Source organism: Porites lutea, chromosome 10, assembly GCF_958299795.1.
Source record: "Porites lutea chromosome 10, jaPorLute2.1, whole genome shotgun sequence".
NCBI lineage: Eukaryota > Metazoa > Cnidaria > Anthozoa > Scleractinia > Poritidae > Porites > Porites lutea.
This window is the reverse complement of record NC_133210.1, coordinates 30939151-30955482: the sequence shown is the minus strand read 5'-3', so window position 1 is coordinate 30955482 and position 16332 is coordinate 30939151. Positions and strand designations below refer to the sequence as shown.

The 16332-nt window shown below is 38.2% G+C and overlaps 3 protein-coding genes across 5 annotated transcripts in view; all 3 read left to right on the top strand.

Moving 5' to 3' along the window:
* LOC140950986 (uncharacterized) overlaps positions 1 to 2422 on the top strand; it is a 2597-nt gene extending 175 nt beyond the window's left edge. The window contains exons 1-4 of the mRNA XM_073400200.1: positions 1 to 1099; positions 1185 to 1337; positions 1663 to 1724; positions 2311 to 2422. The exon at positions 1 to 1099 is cut by the window's left edge and continues 175 nt beyond it. Of these exons, the coding sequence (XP_073256301.1) occupies positions 973 to 1099; positions 1185 to 1337; positions 1663 to 1721 (339 nt within the window). The 5' untranslated portion in view covers positions 1 to 972 and the 3' untranslated portion in view covers positions 1722 to 1724; positions 2311 to 2422. The remainder of the gene's footprint in view (positions 1100 to 1184; positions 1338 to 1662; positions 1725 to 2310) is intronic.
* Positions 2423 to 2823: 401 nt separating this feature from the next.
* LOC140951162 (uncharacterized) lies at positions 2824 to 4179 on the top strand. Its single transcript, XM_073400382.1, has 4 exons — positions 2824 to 3080; positions 3177 to 3293; positions 3389 to 3451; positions 3609 to 4179. Exons 1-3 carry the CDS (start codon positions 2942 to 2944, stop codon positions 3442 to 3444), a joined length of 312 nt encoding a protein of 103 aa, XP_073256483.1. The 5' UTR covers positions 2824 to 2941; the 3' UTR covers positions 3445 to 3451; positions 3609 to 4179.
* A 219-nt stretch (positions 4180 to 4398) lies between these two features.
* On the top strand, positions 4399 to 16319 carry LOC140950206 (uncharacterized). Of its 3 annotated transcripts, none has more exons than XM_073399406.1 (17): positions 4399 to 4869; positions 5053 to 5148; positions 5542 to 5605; positions 6482 to 7843; positions 7922 to 8029; positions 8378 to 8423; positions 8633 to 10831; positions 10907 to 11008; positions 11355 to 11462; positions 11562 to 11627; positions 11876 to 12386; positions 12462 to 12569; positions 13196 to 13247; positions 13819 to 14659; positions 14734 to 14841; positions 15218 to 15265; positions 16219 to 16319. In XM_073399406.1, the coding sequence occupies exons 7-10, from the start codon at positions 10717 to 10719 to the stop codon at positions 11606 to 11608; spliced, it is 372 nt and encodes a 123-aa protein (XP_073255507.1). In that variant the 5' UTR covers positions 4399 to 4869; positions 5053 to 5148; positions 5542 to 5605; positions 6482 to 7843; positions 7922 to 8029; positions 8378 to 8423; positions 8633 to 10716; the 3' UTR covers positions 11609 to 11627; positions 11876 to 12386; positions 12462 to 12569; positions 13196 to 13247; positions 13819 to 14659; positions 14734 to 14841; positions 15218 to 15265; positions 16219 to 16319. The 3 variants fall into 3 exon arrangements, with proteins under 3 accessions (XP_073255507.1, XP_073255506.1, XP_073255509.1); XM_073399405.1 differs by having other exon boundaries at positions 4428 to 4971; XM_073399408.1 differs by lacking the exon at positions 11355 to 11462 and having other exon boundaries at positions 4701 to 4971.
* Positions 16320 to 16332: the final 13 nt, after the last annotated feature.

Genomic DNA, 16332 nt, shown 5'->3' with positions numbered 1-16332 from the left:
AAGTGAACATTCTTTATATGCTTGCTACTTCTATATTTCTTCAATAAGAGTTAATTCTGCATATTGCAAAGAGACTTGCGCATTGGAATCGGTACCATATGCACTCAATAAGCATTCTACTCTATTAAGGAAACTATGAATTTAAACTGAAGACACCCATTCATACGCGCACTCCAACTAGTTGCCGATCTCAGTGTGTACTAAATAATACTGAAGGCAATGGTGAAGACAGTTGCACTAGGTAGTCAAACAAACAAACGAAAATGACATCGAAGGAAAATAAGCACAAGGAATTATAAAATAGAATAAATGAACCTCAGGCTGCCAAAGTAGGGAGCTTAAGAAACTACGACGACGACCACAACGACAACTTCAAAAAACAATTGGTTTTATGAGCAAAACAACAGCTCTGCACGTGCATCACGCTTTTTAGCACATTTCTTTGGCGTCCACGACTACGACGTGAAACCTCCAAATGCGACGTTTTATAGAGGACGTGGACATAAGATGACGAATTCTCTTTTCCTTTTTTTAACCTGGACAAAGTCCTTACGAATTCAACTCAAGGAAAAGTCGCCTGCATTTGACATATTGAGCGGCTCCAAATAGACGCGATTAAGTTTGAAAGAGCGCAAATTCATTTTTTAGCGGCGTTTTCACTGCCGTCGTCGTTGCTTAAGCTCCCTACTGACGCCTACGTCGATGATGAGGCAAAATCCTTGATAACTACGTCTCCACTATTAAGAACATTGCATGGTCATCAACGCGAGATTTTCAAACGAACAATAGAGAAACGTGCACATGATGATGCAAGCTACTTGCAACCCTACAGCCAATCGAAAACAAGAACGCATCAATTTTCTTCCTTTTGGTTATTGAATACAAAAAGTCTACCACTTCCAGTTTCAAAGTTATTCAACTCTGGTAAATCATAGGAGAACCTCTATTTGTGAAAACAAGATCTGGATTAACATGGCTGGATTTGAGACTGCTGATTTCGATTTAGCATCACTTGAAGTAGTGGATATTTACACCGCAGCACCCGACGGTACTGCAAGCGACAACCTCGTAGCGACGATATTCTACAAACCAAACGAAGGTAAGGCACATCGGTCTTTATTAGCGAAGGAAAAGGTTAAGATGGACGATTGTTAGTAATTCACTTTATCACATTTACTCTCCAGAACCTGAAGTTCATGGAGGATGTTTATTTAAGAAACCTGAAGTAGAAAAACGATGGAATTTGGCTAAGGCGCGTAACGAGGTCGTCAGAACATTGATCACAATTGTAACAACGACAAGAGCTGTTGTTGAATTCGAGCGACGACCTAGAGGAGGTAATTTGGTTATACTTCACACGCTAAGTTTTAGTTTAATTAGCACCTTAAAAATATATGCTTCTTTAAGTTTCAAGCAGCCTTTCTACAGTTGTGTTGTTCTTCAGTGGCAGTTTTATATACGGTATGCTTTGCGTCAATATGGCGACATCATTGTCGACAGTCAGGGCAAAGTAAGGTCATAGAAAGAACAATACGACTGCTTCAATTGTCGTTTAATTTGAGCCACAACTTCCAAAAAACGATTACGGACATGGCAGGTAAGACTATGGGACAGAGGTTCTTCATACAGTATAGCAACTAAAATGTAATTATGTGGTTTCAGTTTACAGAATGATCACCTATGGCTACACATTTGGACAGGTTGATCGAATTGTACCTTAAGAGGTAAGAAAAAAATAAAATTAATTATACTGTGCTAACTAAAAATAACTTTCCTTACTAAAAGTCATTCCAGTAGTTCTGGTTTGCAAGTCATAAATTTTCAGCTAAATAGGGTTTTTCGCCTTTCAATAAAGCATGCTTTAGTGTCCGAGATTTTGGCGCCAAGCGACTTTAAGATAATGGCCAAGAGAGTAGATAACGTATCCCACTTGTTGCTATCTCGATAGTCCAAGTATTACAAATGTATTTGTGTCAATGTTTATTTGTTCGCAAGTAATGACTCGTCGTTCCAAAAAACAGTAGATATAACATGTTTCTTTTATTTTGCGGCCGCCATCTTTGCTTTCCTCCAAAGGGCATGACATTGCCGTCTCTGTGGCGGAACTTAAAAAACTGGAGTGAAGCGTTTTCACGAAGTAATCAAAACGAAAAACCACTTGAAAAAGAGTTTTAAACCCTCGTTTTACTTATTACAGTATTTTATCGAGTATATGGAAATGGTCAGAAAAAAATGCATGGTCATTCTTAAAACGGAAGGAGCCAAACGACAAATGAAGCATATTACAATGATGTTATCTTTTCTCAACAGCTTGAGGAGGGCTGTGAAGAAGCTGACGGAAAGTGGGGAAACATCACAGTTAATATATAACTGTAACTATAATTACCAAACACTTCCTGTAATAAAAAAATGATTGATTTTATAGATTGACTTTTGTATGCTTGTGGAATTCACTATGCATAGCGAAGGTGCATTATATAGTTTCGACGATACACATCAGAACTAAGTCCAACAGTGAAACTTTTTTGACCTCAAGAGAGAAACTGTGCTCTACAAATTCCAAACTTTTGACAACGTGAGCTAAAGAAATCAGGGATTGTTTACCCGTACCCTTCGTATGCTACGCTCATGCTCACCGCTACGAAAAAAAAAAAAGGAATGAGCCGACCAATTACTCTTCTCAGCTTGTGACACGTTCTACCTCACATTTATTAATAAAAATGGGGATTTAAAGCCGAGTCAGAGTCAAGTCTAGTTGTGGGTGATCTGAAGTTTAGAAACTCACGCATTAGAAGCAAGACCAAGACTCTGAAAGAGCCTGGACACTAACATTTTGTCATAGTACATTGCGCATGTAACGTGTAAAAGAGCGCTCACTCAGTAATACAGTGCACAGTATTTTTAGTTCCCAGCTAAGTTTACTAGAAATCTATCGGCAGAAATGGCTACCGGATACCAGGGAACTGAACCCACGTCGAAGTTTTGTGAAATACTTCGCATAGGAAGGCGGCAAAACGGACGACGCGTTGAGCCCCCTGTTGTTACTATATATTACAAATATAAGTCAGGAAGAGGAGGAGGTAAAGTTGAACATCGATTCTCGAAATATTTCACCATCTAACGACATGCACTTAAAGTGTATCCTTTACACACTTACTTGCCTGATACTGTATTAGAATTTGAAGTCCAAGGAGGGACGCTGTTCGAAGAGGAAAGGAATGGGCGACAGCGCAGACTTATGATTGTTACGGCGAACGGACTAAAGCTTGGTATTGCTCGTAATCCTGGTGGAGGTTGGTAACTTTGAATTCATTTTTCGCCAATTATGAGTATAAATATGGGTTCCTACAATACCTCAAACTAAACATTCTTTACGATTTCTTTTAAGAATATGAAATCACCAGTCATTCATTTTGGGGCCAAATAGAACGTGTGGATTTTTAGAGACAAGGTACAATATCTTCAATGTAATATCATACGCAAAGATTTAAGAAAAATACTGGTTAATAGTTGGACAGGAATATCTCCTCGTTCCACCGTGATAATCTGATTGCGCTACGTTATATCTGCATGTAATAAATACAAGCCTTTCTTTTATAATCTCACAGAGGACGTTGGACTCAGCCTGAGGATCTACGGCCACCTTTGTTGTAGAGACCAAGGCGTTTTGTTAGCAAGTCTTGGAGAAAGTAAAAGCAACTGAACTAGCGTTCAGTTATGTAACATACATTTTCGCCTGCAATAAAGATTGGCATAATGTTCAAGCAAGTGTCTGTGGTGATATTTTCAAGGAAATAAAAAACATCTTGAACAACGAAGTTAAAAAATACCATGCGAGTAGACAGGACTTTAAACAAGCCTTCATTGCCTAACAGATTAGCTATTCATTCAAACAACTGCTTTGCGCAAGTGGACGAGCATCGGGCGTGATTGGGGCACTTGAATGCTACTTTTAATATTTGGGCGGTTAACTGGGCCACAGTTAATTCTTTTGAGAAGCATACACTAAAACAAGTACAGTATTTAGCTTATTGTCAGCAAATAACAGCTAACTGATGGCTAACTGTTCAAGGTTGATCCAGAGAAATTAAAGAAAACAAAGTCCTTCAATTAAGTGTCATTCACTGAAACAAATCCTGATTAGACTGCAAATTGCAACAGAACATGGGGAGAATATTGACTACTAAAACTTCTATAAAAGCTTAAAATAGGAACGGACAGATATTCAAGGGATGCTCCTTAGCCGAATGGAGGTAACCGTAGAATTTTAAAATCAAACGATTTCTGGGTTACTTCTCTCTCGTTACGTACTGCTTTCTATTTGTTCCCAGTTATCTCCACTTCCTTGTTTTTTTAGAAGGCCAAGGAAAGTCGAATTCAGGTAAAGATGTAGAAGAGATTGTCGATGAATAACGTCGATGCATGAAAGAATTTCTAGTTTATAAAAAAATATGTTTATATAACAGCAAAAGCATATAATAAACGATCATTTCGGTGTGAGGTATCTCTAGGAAAAATTCAACACATCTAGTGTAGAATTAGTGAGATACAAAGTAAAATGATGGCATCAAGAGAAACGTGAGATAACAAATGTGCCTCATATATACTTCAAGAACGACACAATGGCCTGCTTAAAATCGGTTTTCTCCCTAGCTGTGACTCCACCTTAGACAATTCCAAGAAACTCGAATATATTCTGACGCAGGCTTAAAAATAATTTTGCTTGCGAAGCACCTTTCAGGAATACTTATTACCTGGCGGCGGGATTCCTACAGTTTGGAGTTTCGATACAGAAAGGCTCTCTTACTTATATTACTTCATTAAAATCGAACAAAATACCGACGAAGATGGCGTCTTTTTTCGCGCCAGGTGAGCCCTACTACAACAGTTCCGAAGAGGTAGTCGACATAAGCAGTACTTATTCTTCAGGTGTTTCTTCAGGTGTAACCCTCACTTACAACCCTTCTACAGGTCAGTTCTCATCTAAAATTTCACGATAAATCCGCAGAGAATTTTCTGTTAATTACAGTTACATTCAACATTTTGTTCCAGGTTTTCAAGTGCGGAACGGACGAGTAAAGAACATAACAATAACAGTGGAGTCCTATAATGGCGACACTTACACCGTCACGCGTCTTCCAAATGGAGGTAAATATATGTGACGAATGACAGAACGGTTCTCTTTCCAAGAGAAACAAACCCATGACGTTATACTTTTCAGTTCTTGCTTGTAATTTCAAGTCCCAACTCTTTATTTAAATTTTGATTGTACCATTTACTTTTTGATAAATCTCTTGAAAAGAAACGAAATCAAGGCACGTTCGACGCCATCTTAAGCACGAATAATCGCCTCTAAACCCTTTAGCCACGTTTACAATAGTCTTCTTGATTTAGGCCTTTTGATTACGAGACTGACGAATTAATCATGGCGAAGATAATTGGCATGGTCAAAATTTCCTTACCTGTCGTTGTTGAAAGGAAAACTAAAACTAGACAATGAATTGTTTTAAACTGACTAATGCTGCCTACTTTTGACTACAGATTACCAGTCCAGCGGTTGGTTCACACAGGTATCTCGCCGACGGTAAAGAATCCAACAACGAAGGTGAGAAAAAGAAGGGAAAAAAATGTGTCACAATTCCTTTGTCGAGAAGAGACAGTGAAGTCTTTCTTACACTTTACCAAAGCCACAGTCAATCAAGTTCTCCGTTCTACAAACTTCGGATAAACCAACCACATAAACGCAAATACCACGAAGAAGACACGCACACACACTTACATCTGCAATGAGCTAGAGACTAATATTATTAGTACAATTTATTATGCTGAAAAGGCAGTTCTGTACTAAAAGCTAGGATAGCTTTCTCTTTTCATTGAAATTCACAGACGGCCAACTAGCGGGAAAAACAAAAGTACTTAGTAGTTTTCATTTGTATGGTCACACAAAACTAACATGTACAAAAGAGAAGCTTTCTTTCAATGCTCACACTGTTAATTCGCAAAATAAACTTAGAACTATCTTGCACAGCATGATCAACTGCTCAGTAGCTTTCATTTGAATGGTCACACTTTTGGATTTTATCACAGACTCAAAAGTAAGAACAACCTTGTACAGCACAACAGTACCACAGGAAAGTACTGCTCAGTAGCTTTCATCTGAATGGCTACACTTTAGGATTTTATCACAAACCCGATAGTTCGAGTCACCTTGTACAGCATAATAAACAGTACCACGCGCGCACAGGAAAGTACTGCTTAGTAGCTGTCGATTAAATAGTTTCACTTTAGAATTTCGTACACAGAGTCAAAACATAGAAACCACCTTGAATTACAACATACTGCTAAGAAGCTTTCACTTGAATGGTGGGGGTAAAGTGGACAAATATGTAGGTCGTTTACATGATAGAAATTCCAGCTATATTTCCATCTATAATGCAAAAAACCCACTGCTTCTACCTTTATCTTTTTCTTGTGATTACAGATTGCCCTAACATGGTTTAAGGAAGACCAATTGTAGGCTAGAATTACAACTTTGTATTCAGAAATGGAATAAAAACTAGACTTTTACCTATATCTTGTGAAATTGTTCTGTTCTTACAATGTTATACCGTGCAATTCGGATGGTCATTATATCTACCAAGATGTCATTAACCACTGTGCTCAAGTGAATAGCCACTAAAGTGGTGCCTTACCATAAGATCGCAACGCCAAAACAAGTGGGCAGGTCGTTCAATAAAAGCCAATTCATCGCGGGCTTGTGTTTTGATCTACCCCCTAACTGCTGATTAGAACTCGTACTTGACACTGAATTAAGCGGAAAAGGTTGTGACTACTTGTAAGTTGACTTTAAAGGGCCTGTGTCACGGCAGTCTAGTTCATTTTGTTTAATTTTGCCAATTACTCGCCCTCAATCGCTATGGAACTTAAAGTAAGCAAAGAAATTACATGTAAATGACAAAATCAGAGATCCGAGACAAACAAATATGTCTCCTGAGCATTATTTTTGAAGTTGCAAGTAGCAGGGATCAACTTTGAAAAACTGTTAGGCTGAACAGTTTTCAAAAACGCTAATTTTAATCCGTTTCAGTCTTCTTCAGTTTTGCCCATCCGTGGCATCTGTTGTTTCTGTTATGTTATTTTGACCTTCCTTTAAAGTTTGAAGCGGTTATTTTTAAGTTCCTCTCAATTTAACGGGCATTTTGTAATTTCCTAATTTGGCTGAATTTTGTGACACAGCTCCTTTAACCCCTGTCAACACTTAAGTAAAGAAAACGACGGAGGACATGACCACGTGAAATCTAAAGTAGACAAACTTTCCAACCTAACGAACCAACTGTACCATCGGACTTCACCTTTACCTAACATTAACTACAAGCCTTCTTCTCCACGATTTACTGACGAACCCCCATTGACCTCAGGGTTTCATACTTCGTATATGACAAAATCGCTAGTACCCAAGATCAATGGCACAAGAAATTAAAATATCAAGGTTGGGCCTTTATTGTAAAAATGTATCCAATAATCTATCTTCAAATGTATCTATTTCATTCCACCCGAACAACTCGTTTCCAGTGTCTCTCTGACGACACACCGCACATATAAATGGTGACACTGATCGGAAAAATATTCTGGGATAGATAATCTCGTGGTTTAAGTACAAGCGCGTTGATCGACTAGACGCAGAAGAAAAACTATAAGTTAAAATTACCGTGGGAGAGAAACTACAAGTTCAACGAGATGGCAGGTCGCTCAAATCGAGAGCCACGCCACGAGGAGGTGGTACATCTCAGTACAAATTCTTTCTATGGACCCGAGTTTAGAATGACTTTCAATCCGTCAAGAGGTAAGATCCTAGCACTATATTAATTTGAGGCTAAACGAACATAAGTTGCTTATACAATGAAATCTTTATCTCGTTCAGGCCAATTCAGAGTTAACAACGGTTCGATCGTAAGTATCAACACCGTAACCACCATCAAAGTTCAGGCAGATGGACAGACCTTCACAATCACGCGAGACCAAAATGGACGTAAGTATGGGTCCTGATTTTCGTAAATACCTACAATCAAAAGGCCCTAGAATAAAAACTAATTAGCATAAAACTTTCTCCATAAACAACTCTTCAACAATTGTAGATGGACTACTTTTTCAACAACACAACATCAGTCAGAACATTGATCTTACAAAGACTTGTGATCTCAGTATGCTATCTGTCATACTTATATCCGATCCTCTACAGATACATCCATACGGTCATATAACACGACTAGAACAGAAATAATAGTTTCTTCGTGACTAAGTTAACCAAAGAGTGCTTCGACTAGAAGCTAAGAACGATAGTCAATGAAGTAATATTCTTCGTTATTTTCCCCTTCAGATTATCGCTCGCACACTCCGGGAGCACGAATTACTCGACATTAAAGGTAAAAGCATAAAATAAACTTTATCTTTGACAAGTTACGTGTATACTCAACATCTGTATTTTTCTCCTGTGATATCATTGACCTGGATGCCTCAATGACATTTATTAAGGAAAGGCAAAAGTTACTTTTAAAAAAGTTAAACATCTACAGACCTAAATAACCACCTTGAACAGCATAAAATATGTACCACCATTTTCTTTTATCAACAGCCTCAGCTCAAGAAGAGAAGTTCGCACAGAGAAAGTGTCTCCGATGCAGCAGCAACAAGTAGCTTTAAATTGAATTAAATTGAATAAGAGAGAATATTTCCAGTTGTAAGGTCGTTGTCTTAAAATAAATGTAAGGTACTTATTAGAATTTATAACATTTACTTCGAGCGTGTACTTCAACCGCATTTACTGTCTCTGCGAGAGCAAAAAGAACATGACTAATTCGCCAAGACGATAAAAACCAAACGCTCTTTGTAATTCAGCGAAGATGAACAAAATTCCTAAAATAGAAAGGTGATGCAATATATTTCAATGATGAAATCGCGCCAGCCTCAAAGATTGATATCTATTTTTTCTCACCTCTTTAGCTTCACCCATCTGCGCCAGTGCTTAGCTAATTAACATTCTTGGCTTATGAGTCTGGCGAAATCTGTGCATTGCGGGCGAATTCTTTACAGAAGAAAGATTCAAAACTTGTTAAAGACAGTTCACGTTCTTTATATGATATAGTGGATCCACTACGACCCACTGCATCGCGCGCCATTAAATTCTCGAGAAATGGGAGAATGGATTCCTTGATACTAGTCTTTTAAGTCAACTGAATGCAGTCATTAGCAGGTTTGAGTGTGAGAGCTTCACTTAAGTCTTTGATCGGTTTACTCTTTCAGTCGAAAGCTCATCTCGGGTTAAAAATTCTACATATTAACAACGAATGCAACCGTGCGATAGTTATTTCACTTTCTGGCAAAACGAAGTGAAAACTGAACTGCGTTACAGCAACGCTGCACTCGAAAGACGATCCCTTGATACAGAAAAAAGGTCTTGAAACATCAGATAAGGTAATTTAGTACTTGCGATCAGGAAGCCGCTGATCAATTGGAAATTGGAAATACTGAAGTTTCAGTGTCATCAAGTTGCACGATCATTTACTTGGAATGTAAAAAAAAAGTCCAACTACTTTGCTTCCCATCAAAGGAAAGAACATGCGCTCTAACGGATAAAAATGTATGGGAACAAAAACATGCATTCTATTTTAAAAGGGCCACTTACAAAACGTCCAGTCTCTATACTGTCTCTCAATACAGGCTCGACTTAGAGAACAACGGTAACAAAGTACTGCTTGGTAGGTTCTACTGAATGTGCACCTTATACAGTCAAATCGACAGATGCTTTAACATTTCATATTTACGTTACTAGTTCGTCGAATGACGTCGTTGTTATTCCCATTTTCCCACACACACTTCGCATTCTTTGAGGCATAACTAGATATCGATTAACCGTTTTTTTCAATGTTTAAACTGAGTATAAGGAAAAACACGGCCATAAAAGAGTATACCCGTTTCGTCCTTCTCTCCATGAAATAACACAGTTTTGCTTTATCAAGTCATTGATGCATTGAAATGTTGCATGAAGTGTCAGCCATTTAATACTTATATCAAATACAGAAAGCATTTGTATCGCTCATGGAGGCCTGCACGTTTCGGAGTGCACACAAGAAACAATAACGCTAAGGCATGTATGCATAAAATCACTAACTGCTTGCCTTTCTTTTCCTACTTTCGCGGAGCGGACTGCACTCAAAATAAAGGGAGCCTTTGTTTTTAAAGACCAAGTCGTTTCAAGTATTAACAAGGGACAAAGCAACTGAGTTAGGGTTGAATTTTGGAATATAAAATGCGGTGTACCTGCAATAAAGATTGATGGAAAGTGTTCAAGCAAGTGTCTGTTGTTATCTTATAAACTTGTTAGAATGAGACGAGAAATAAAAGGACCTTCAAACTACTACACATTCTGTTAACCAGACCGGAATAATACGTAAACCACATCCCACAATTGTTCCAAGTCTACATTTATTCTAGCTACCCCCACCACGCGCCCCGAGTTTCAACAACAAAACAATGTTTTCCACAGAAAGAAAAATTTGCATACAAACTAGCTTCACGAAGCAGATTTCAGAACAGAACTCGACGCTTTAGAAGCCGCAATATCTGGAAACACCCTTTAAACAACTGCTAGTCATTCTTCTCGGAACTAGCAAACAAGAAGCAAAAAACTTCAAATTGCAACGATCCAAATACGCCACGATGTCATCCTTCCAGACAAATGAACCTGATCATAGAAACTCCCTAGAAATAGTGGATGCTGGCATACTGTTCACTGGGACAGATATAACACTAATATACAACCCTACAACAGGAGGTGAGTTAGTCCTGATTTATGGATTTGCAGCCAAAAGGTATCAGCATTACTAAAAATTTCCGTAATCTTTTTTAGCGTTTCGCGTAGAAGGTGGAAGGATAAATTCCATGACAACACATGCCATTCTTACTGTCGAGTCAAACAACAGGAGCCATAGTTTCTCGAGTACTGAGCAAGGTACAAAATATGTATAGTTTGTTCATAAAGTCATTTAACAAGCTTGAAACACTCCAACTAACAAGAAATCCACACAGGTTTTATGCCAGCCAGAATACCATCCTGACTCAAAGAGCTCTAAGATAGTTGGCTATTAAACAAATCTACCTCTCATACCGTCAAAAATGCCAACGATTGCAGAGTACCAGTGATACACAGAGGCATGGTCTTCAACTTTTCATAATGACATTATCACAGGCCAGACTAATCTTAGGCTGATCAAACAATCTCTATTCCAGCAATCTAAAAAGACTTTAGAGCTTGGTTTTGCAATAACTTATTTGTCAAATTTGTTACTCCTGCATAGTTTTCCAGGTGCGTAGAGGAGCAATCACTCACGTAGACACAATCACTGAAATAACAGCAGTGTCTAACGAAGGTTACACTTATACCATCACCCGTGGAAGAGACGGAGGTAAATACACGAAAGTTTCAACTATCGCCACCTTGAACATTAATACAAAGTTAGCATTCAGAGATGTTCGGGAAAGCTATTGAATATTTTTCATTGCAGACTACACGGCCAAATCGTGGTGGACTTGGCTAAGCCGCCGACGTTAAGGAAATTTTGACAATCGAGGTAAGAAATCGAAAGTAGAGAACTCAATACAAAAGTCATGAAGCTGCTTTAACATTTAACACATTGACAAACACTAAAAGCGAAAAGCACCCCAGTTCCACAGCTCAAATCTTTAATGACTTCATTACTTTACAATAGTTTGCCAACGGCAATGTAATTAAGCGCTGTTTTATCCTGACTTCCCTTCAAAGTGCGTAACATAACTAGCACAAACTACTTCTTATTCTCATTCTGCTTATTCTTGACAGAAATCGACGCAAATCAAGCAACACCTTCGCTTACGACCAGCGTTTGAACTGCTCGCTTAGACGCCAGTTAAAATAGTTCAAGTAGTCGTTTATACATCATCATCAGTGTCGGCAATAAAGTTACGTTTACCTCGCAACCTTGTGCTTGTATTTGAGTATAAAGTGAAAAACAATAACTTATTGAAAGAGCGAAAGCACTTTAGAAAAGAAAAAAATGATCAAGATCGTTTTTCTCCTAGTTTTAACTCCGCCTACGGAATTCCGTGAAACACTGCATGCGTGACAAATTAAACAATTTCCACTTAGCTACTTTTCTGCGTTTAACAGTCAACTAGTAAGCCAAGAATTCAGAAAGGGCAATAAGCTCTTTCATTTCAACTTAGCAAAGCAATAAGCAAAATGTCAGATTTTACGACCGACGAACCTCCGAACCACTATATAGAAATAGTGGACGTAGGCACATGGTTCAGATCAACGCCGGACGTCACGATAACATTCATGCCTAGATCAGGTCAGTATCTTTTAGAGTTACACTTACTGGCCAACGAGTTTCAAATGTGCTTACAATTTAGTTAATCTTGTTTAGACTGCAAAGTGAAGAATGGCGCCGGAACGATAATAGGTATAAAAAGAACCATAACCATCGAAACCCGGAATGGAAGTACCTTCAGGATCACGCGCTATGCGAATGGAGGTAAATACGAATGGACAATAGAGTAATGAAGGCTATTTATCGGAAACTTGTTGTTTTGTTACTTAAAAACACGAAGTTACGAAAAAAAATTTGTAATTATTTCTGACTGCTCACTTCACACCAAGGAACGCTCAAATATGAGTACGAAAACAAACCCCAAATTTCTTACTTTTAAATACTAAAACCAGTGGAGGAGACTACTAATCTGAAGTTTTGATACAAATAGCTCAACGTGCTGAACACTCTTTTATACCCAGACGTACAAAGAAAAACACTACTAAAAGCACTACTTAATTGTAGGTCTCACACGTTTAGACTAGCGCTGTTTAGTAAACCAATGGACCTAAAATTTGAGCCCCAAGATTCAAAGCAAGTTAAAGCTGTAGTAACCGCGAAAGGGTTAGGTCTAACTTTGCGAAATATTACCCCGGCAGAAGTATGATTAGGACGTTAAACAAGCTTCTTAAAGCATTTTCTTCCAAACCTCCTGATTATGCAATCTCGTTCAACGGCGTTTATTTATCACCTTGAACATCATCAACACAGTACAAGTTACACTGTGTATGTATAAACCGATGCAATACATTGACAGAAATCAGTGCTGAAGATTTTTTTGTGGCTTACAGAGTACAAGGCGAAATCTTGGTTCACATGGGTAAACCGCCGTCAATAAAAGAGGTAAGCTAAAAATACAGCAAAAACACAAGAGCAAGAAGAAGTTGTGCGGAACTGTTTTCTTTAATCTTTATTCCTTATTTTCTAAACACTTTTGCGAGATTCACATATTCATCTCCCTATAATCGGTATTCTAAAAACTCCGTACTTAAACAGTGCTAATGGAGTGTTGATCTGGATAAATCCAGACCTTGCCAAACACTTTGCAAACTAAAATGACATTCAAACAAGTAAGCAGTACCACTGAGCACAACTAGGTAACGATGTTAACAAGTTAAATGCGCAATCCTTAAATACATTCAAGGGATGCAAAAGACATGTGTTCGGCGAACATATTGCCCTGAAACGTGACCTGAGCGCCATTCGGCTTTGAAAGGGCTTTGCGCAAGACTTATTTTTAACATTCCCACGCGTCGCGTTCGATTGGGAAATCGAAATTTTGAATTTTGCAATCGAACGCGAAATACGAAAACAAATTTTAACCTCCGAGAAAGACATCCGCACCCTGAATAAGGATTCTACTTAAGACGAGACATACAATGGAGCTAACAAGCGAATTTCCTTTTTTTCCCAGACACCAATATACTTCGATGAGGGGTTTTGATTGACAAGACCACAGCGCAAACAAGCTCATTGAGGCAATGCAACTGATAAGCGTGATTGAGTGTTATAAATAGATTAGGAGTTGTTGAAATGGGACTATTAAAATATCTCTAATTTCAACCGAGAATGTGTTTATATTGTAAATGATTTGGACCCGGACAAGTGGTATATGAGTATAGTCGTATGTTGGTGACAGTGATGGACGTCTCGACAACCTGTGCCGTGCGAGCGAACAGGAGCTCAAAAGATGGTTAACTTTACCCCGGGGAATACTCAAATTATGAGCAAAGTTTTCTCTGCTAAGAATATGTAACTTCAGCTTACAAATATTGTCGAGCCTTTAATTAAAAACCAGTTTTACTAACCACAAAATGCTACTCCAACACAACTCACAGGAAAAAAAAGTAATCATGAGTTAAAAGTTAGATTGCCCAGGTAGGCGCTAACAGGCTTTCGAATCATCAAAGGCGATGTTATTGGTCGTTTTTCCTATTAAGCCGTAACATTATCGGCCTTGAAAACTCGAAACGTGAGTGGTGCGCTTTTATTGTCCTTCCCATAAGGCACTTCGAGCATCAGCTGTGATTCACCTCAAAAATATGTGCTGGTGTCAGCGACTCGACGCAAGCGTTCCGACATCAGTGGACATAGAGCACGAGAAAAGATTAACGTTCCAAAAAATAGCTACGAAAGAAACAACATGTCATTCTTTCCAACGCCGAGCCCAAATAACCAAGAGGTTGTCGATGTCACCACATCTTACTATACAGGTCCGGATTTCATATTGACTCGTTACCCCAGACCATATGAAGGTAAGATCTAATCCCCGTTTCGTTTTAAAGACAGGATGCGCACAAACGCTTACTTTTAATGTTGTCCTGTTTAGGATTTGGTGTCAACAGAGGTCGAATACTAAGCGTCGAAACTGTAACTACTATAAGGGTCGAAGCCAGTAATGGAGAAATATTCACCATTACCCGGGACGAAAACGGAGGTAAGCATGTATACTGAAAAATGAACCAGGCGGTTGCAAGTCAAAAGTTAACAAATATAGAAGAGCTAGGCTAGTTTTCTGCCAATTTTTACTCTTGGCAATAAAAATCAAAACCAAAGTTAAGAACGAAGCAGGTTTTTGTTCTTCCCAAATAAAATTTGACGAACATACCTATTATTCTCATCGAATGATGCCCAATTCATGTGATCCGCTACGATCCTTAAATTAATCCTTTTTTGGTACAAAAATATCAATTCAATTCAGAAGATGTGTCGGCGATATCCAGTAGAACCTTTTACATAAGAACTAACTTCTTACAGAAAGTGTTAACTGTAACCTTTGCGTTCGAGATAATTGATGTTTTTTCCCCTTTTAGGATATTGGACAAACCACAGCAGAACTCGAACAAGGCGCCGCTAAAAAGGTAAAAACCTACCATCTTTGAACTGTTTTTTTGGTATTGTTTTTTACTTCCTTACGTTATGACGTTTGAAGACATGAATCAAAGGCATTTATCCGACAGAAATTGCAAATGTAACAAAGTCAAATTGCTTTATAAACATCACTGACATACGTTCAGAGAAAAGACTACGTACTACTGGATAACTCTCACAGATTAATGCACAGGAATTTCTCCCGAGTGGCCTTATATCTCAGAATAACCTCACAATGGTCACACTTCAGGATTTCATCCACCTTGTACAGCATTATTATTATTATTAACAGTGCCACATGAAAGTTCTTCGCAGTAGCAATGGCTATACTTTAGAAAATAATCATTATTAGGGAATCATGACTTGTGTATCTGGTTACGATGATGCAAGTAATGATCCGGGTAATGCGGAAAGCAATTTTGATTATAATGGTGTGCAATACACTTTCCTCATAGAGGAATGTTTCCATTTCTACACAGAGAATGCATTAAGCTACAGAAAGGCAGGTTACGAAATGAAATGCCCTTAAACTTCATTTAGAAAGAGAGGTTCCTCGTGTTTAAAAATTTCGACCAATTATAAGGCTTGCGAACAATAGCCTAGAAAAGTTTACAAATTCACATTTTCCTCGCATAGAATTTTGCTGTTACTTAGACTCAGACGAGATTTTGTCATGAGAAAGTTGTTTGGAAAACTGAGGCTTAATATACATGCTGCTTCACGAAGTTTTCTTAAATTTTGCTCTTAAACATATCAGAAGTAAAGTACAGAAAATAGTAACTTTAGCACTTTTTTGCATTCCGACATGTTCCTTGCCATTGTTACTTATTTATATGGATAATCACTTAAATCATTTTATATGGATAATCACTTAAATCAACCTAAATTTCTGTTATTTATATTTGGCGAGAGAAAAACTTTCTCTTTTGTGATCTTATTTCAGGATGCCCAGGAGACTCCGAAACACTGGACCTTTGTAGACAAGACTGATTACAACTGAATACTTGCATTCCAATGTAATAAACTGACCAGTTTACTTAAAAACGCCTCTGAGCTG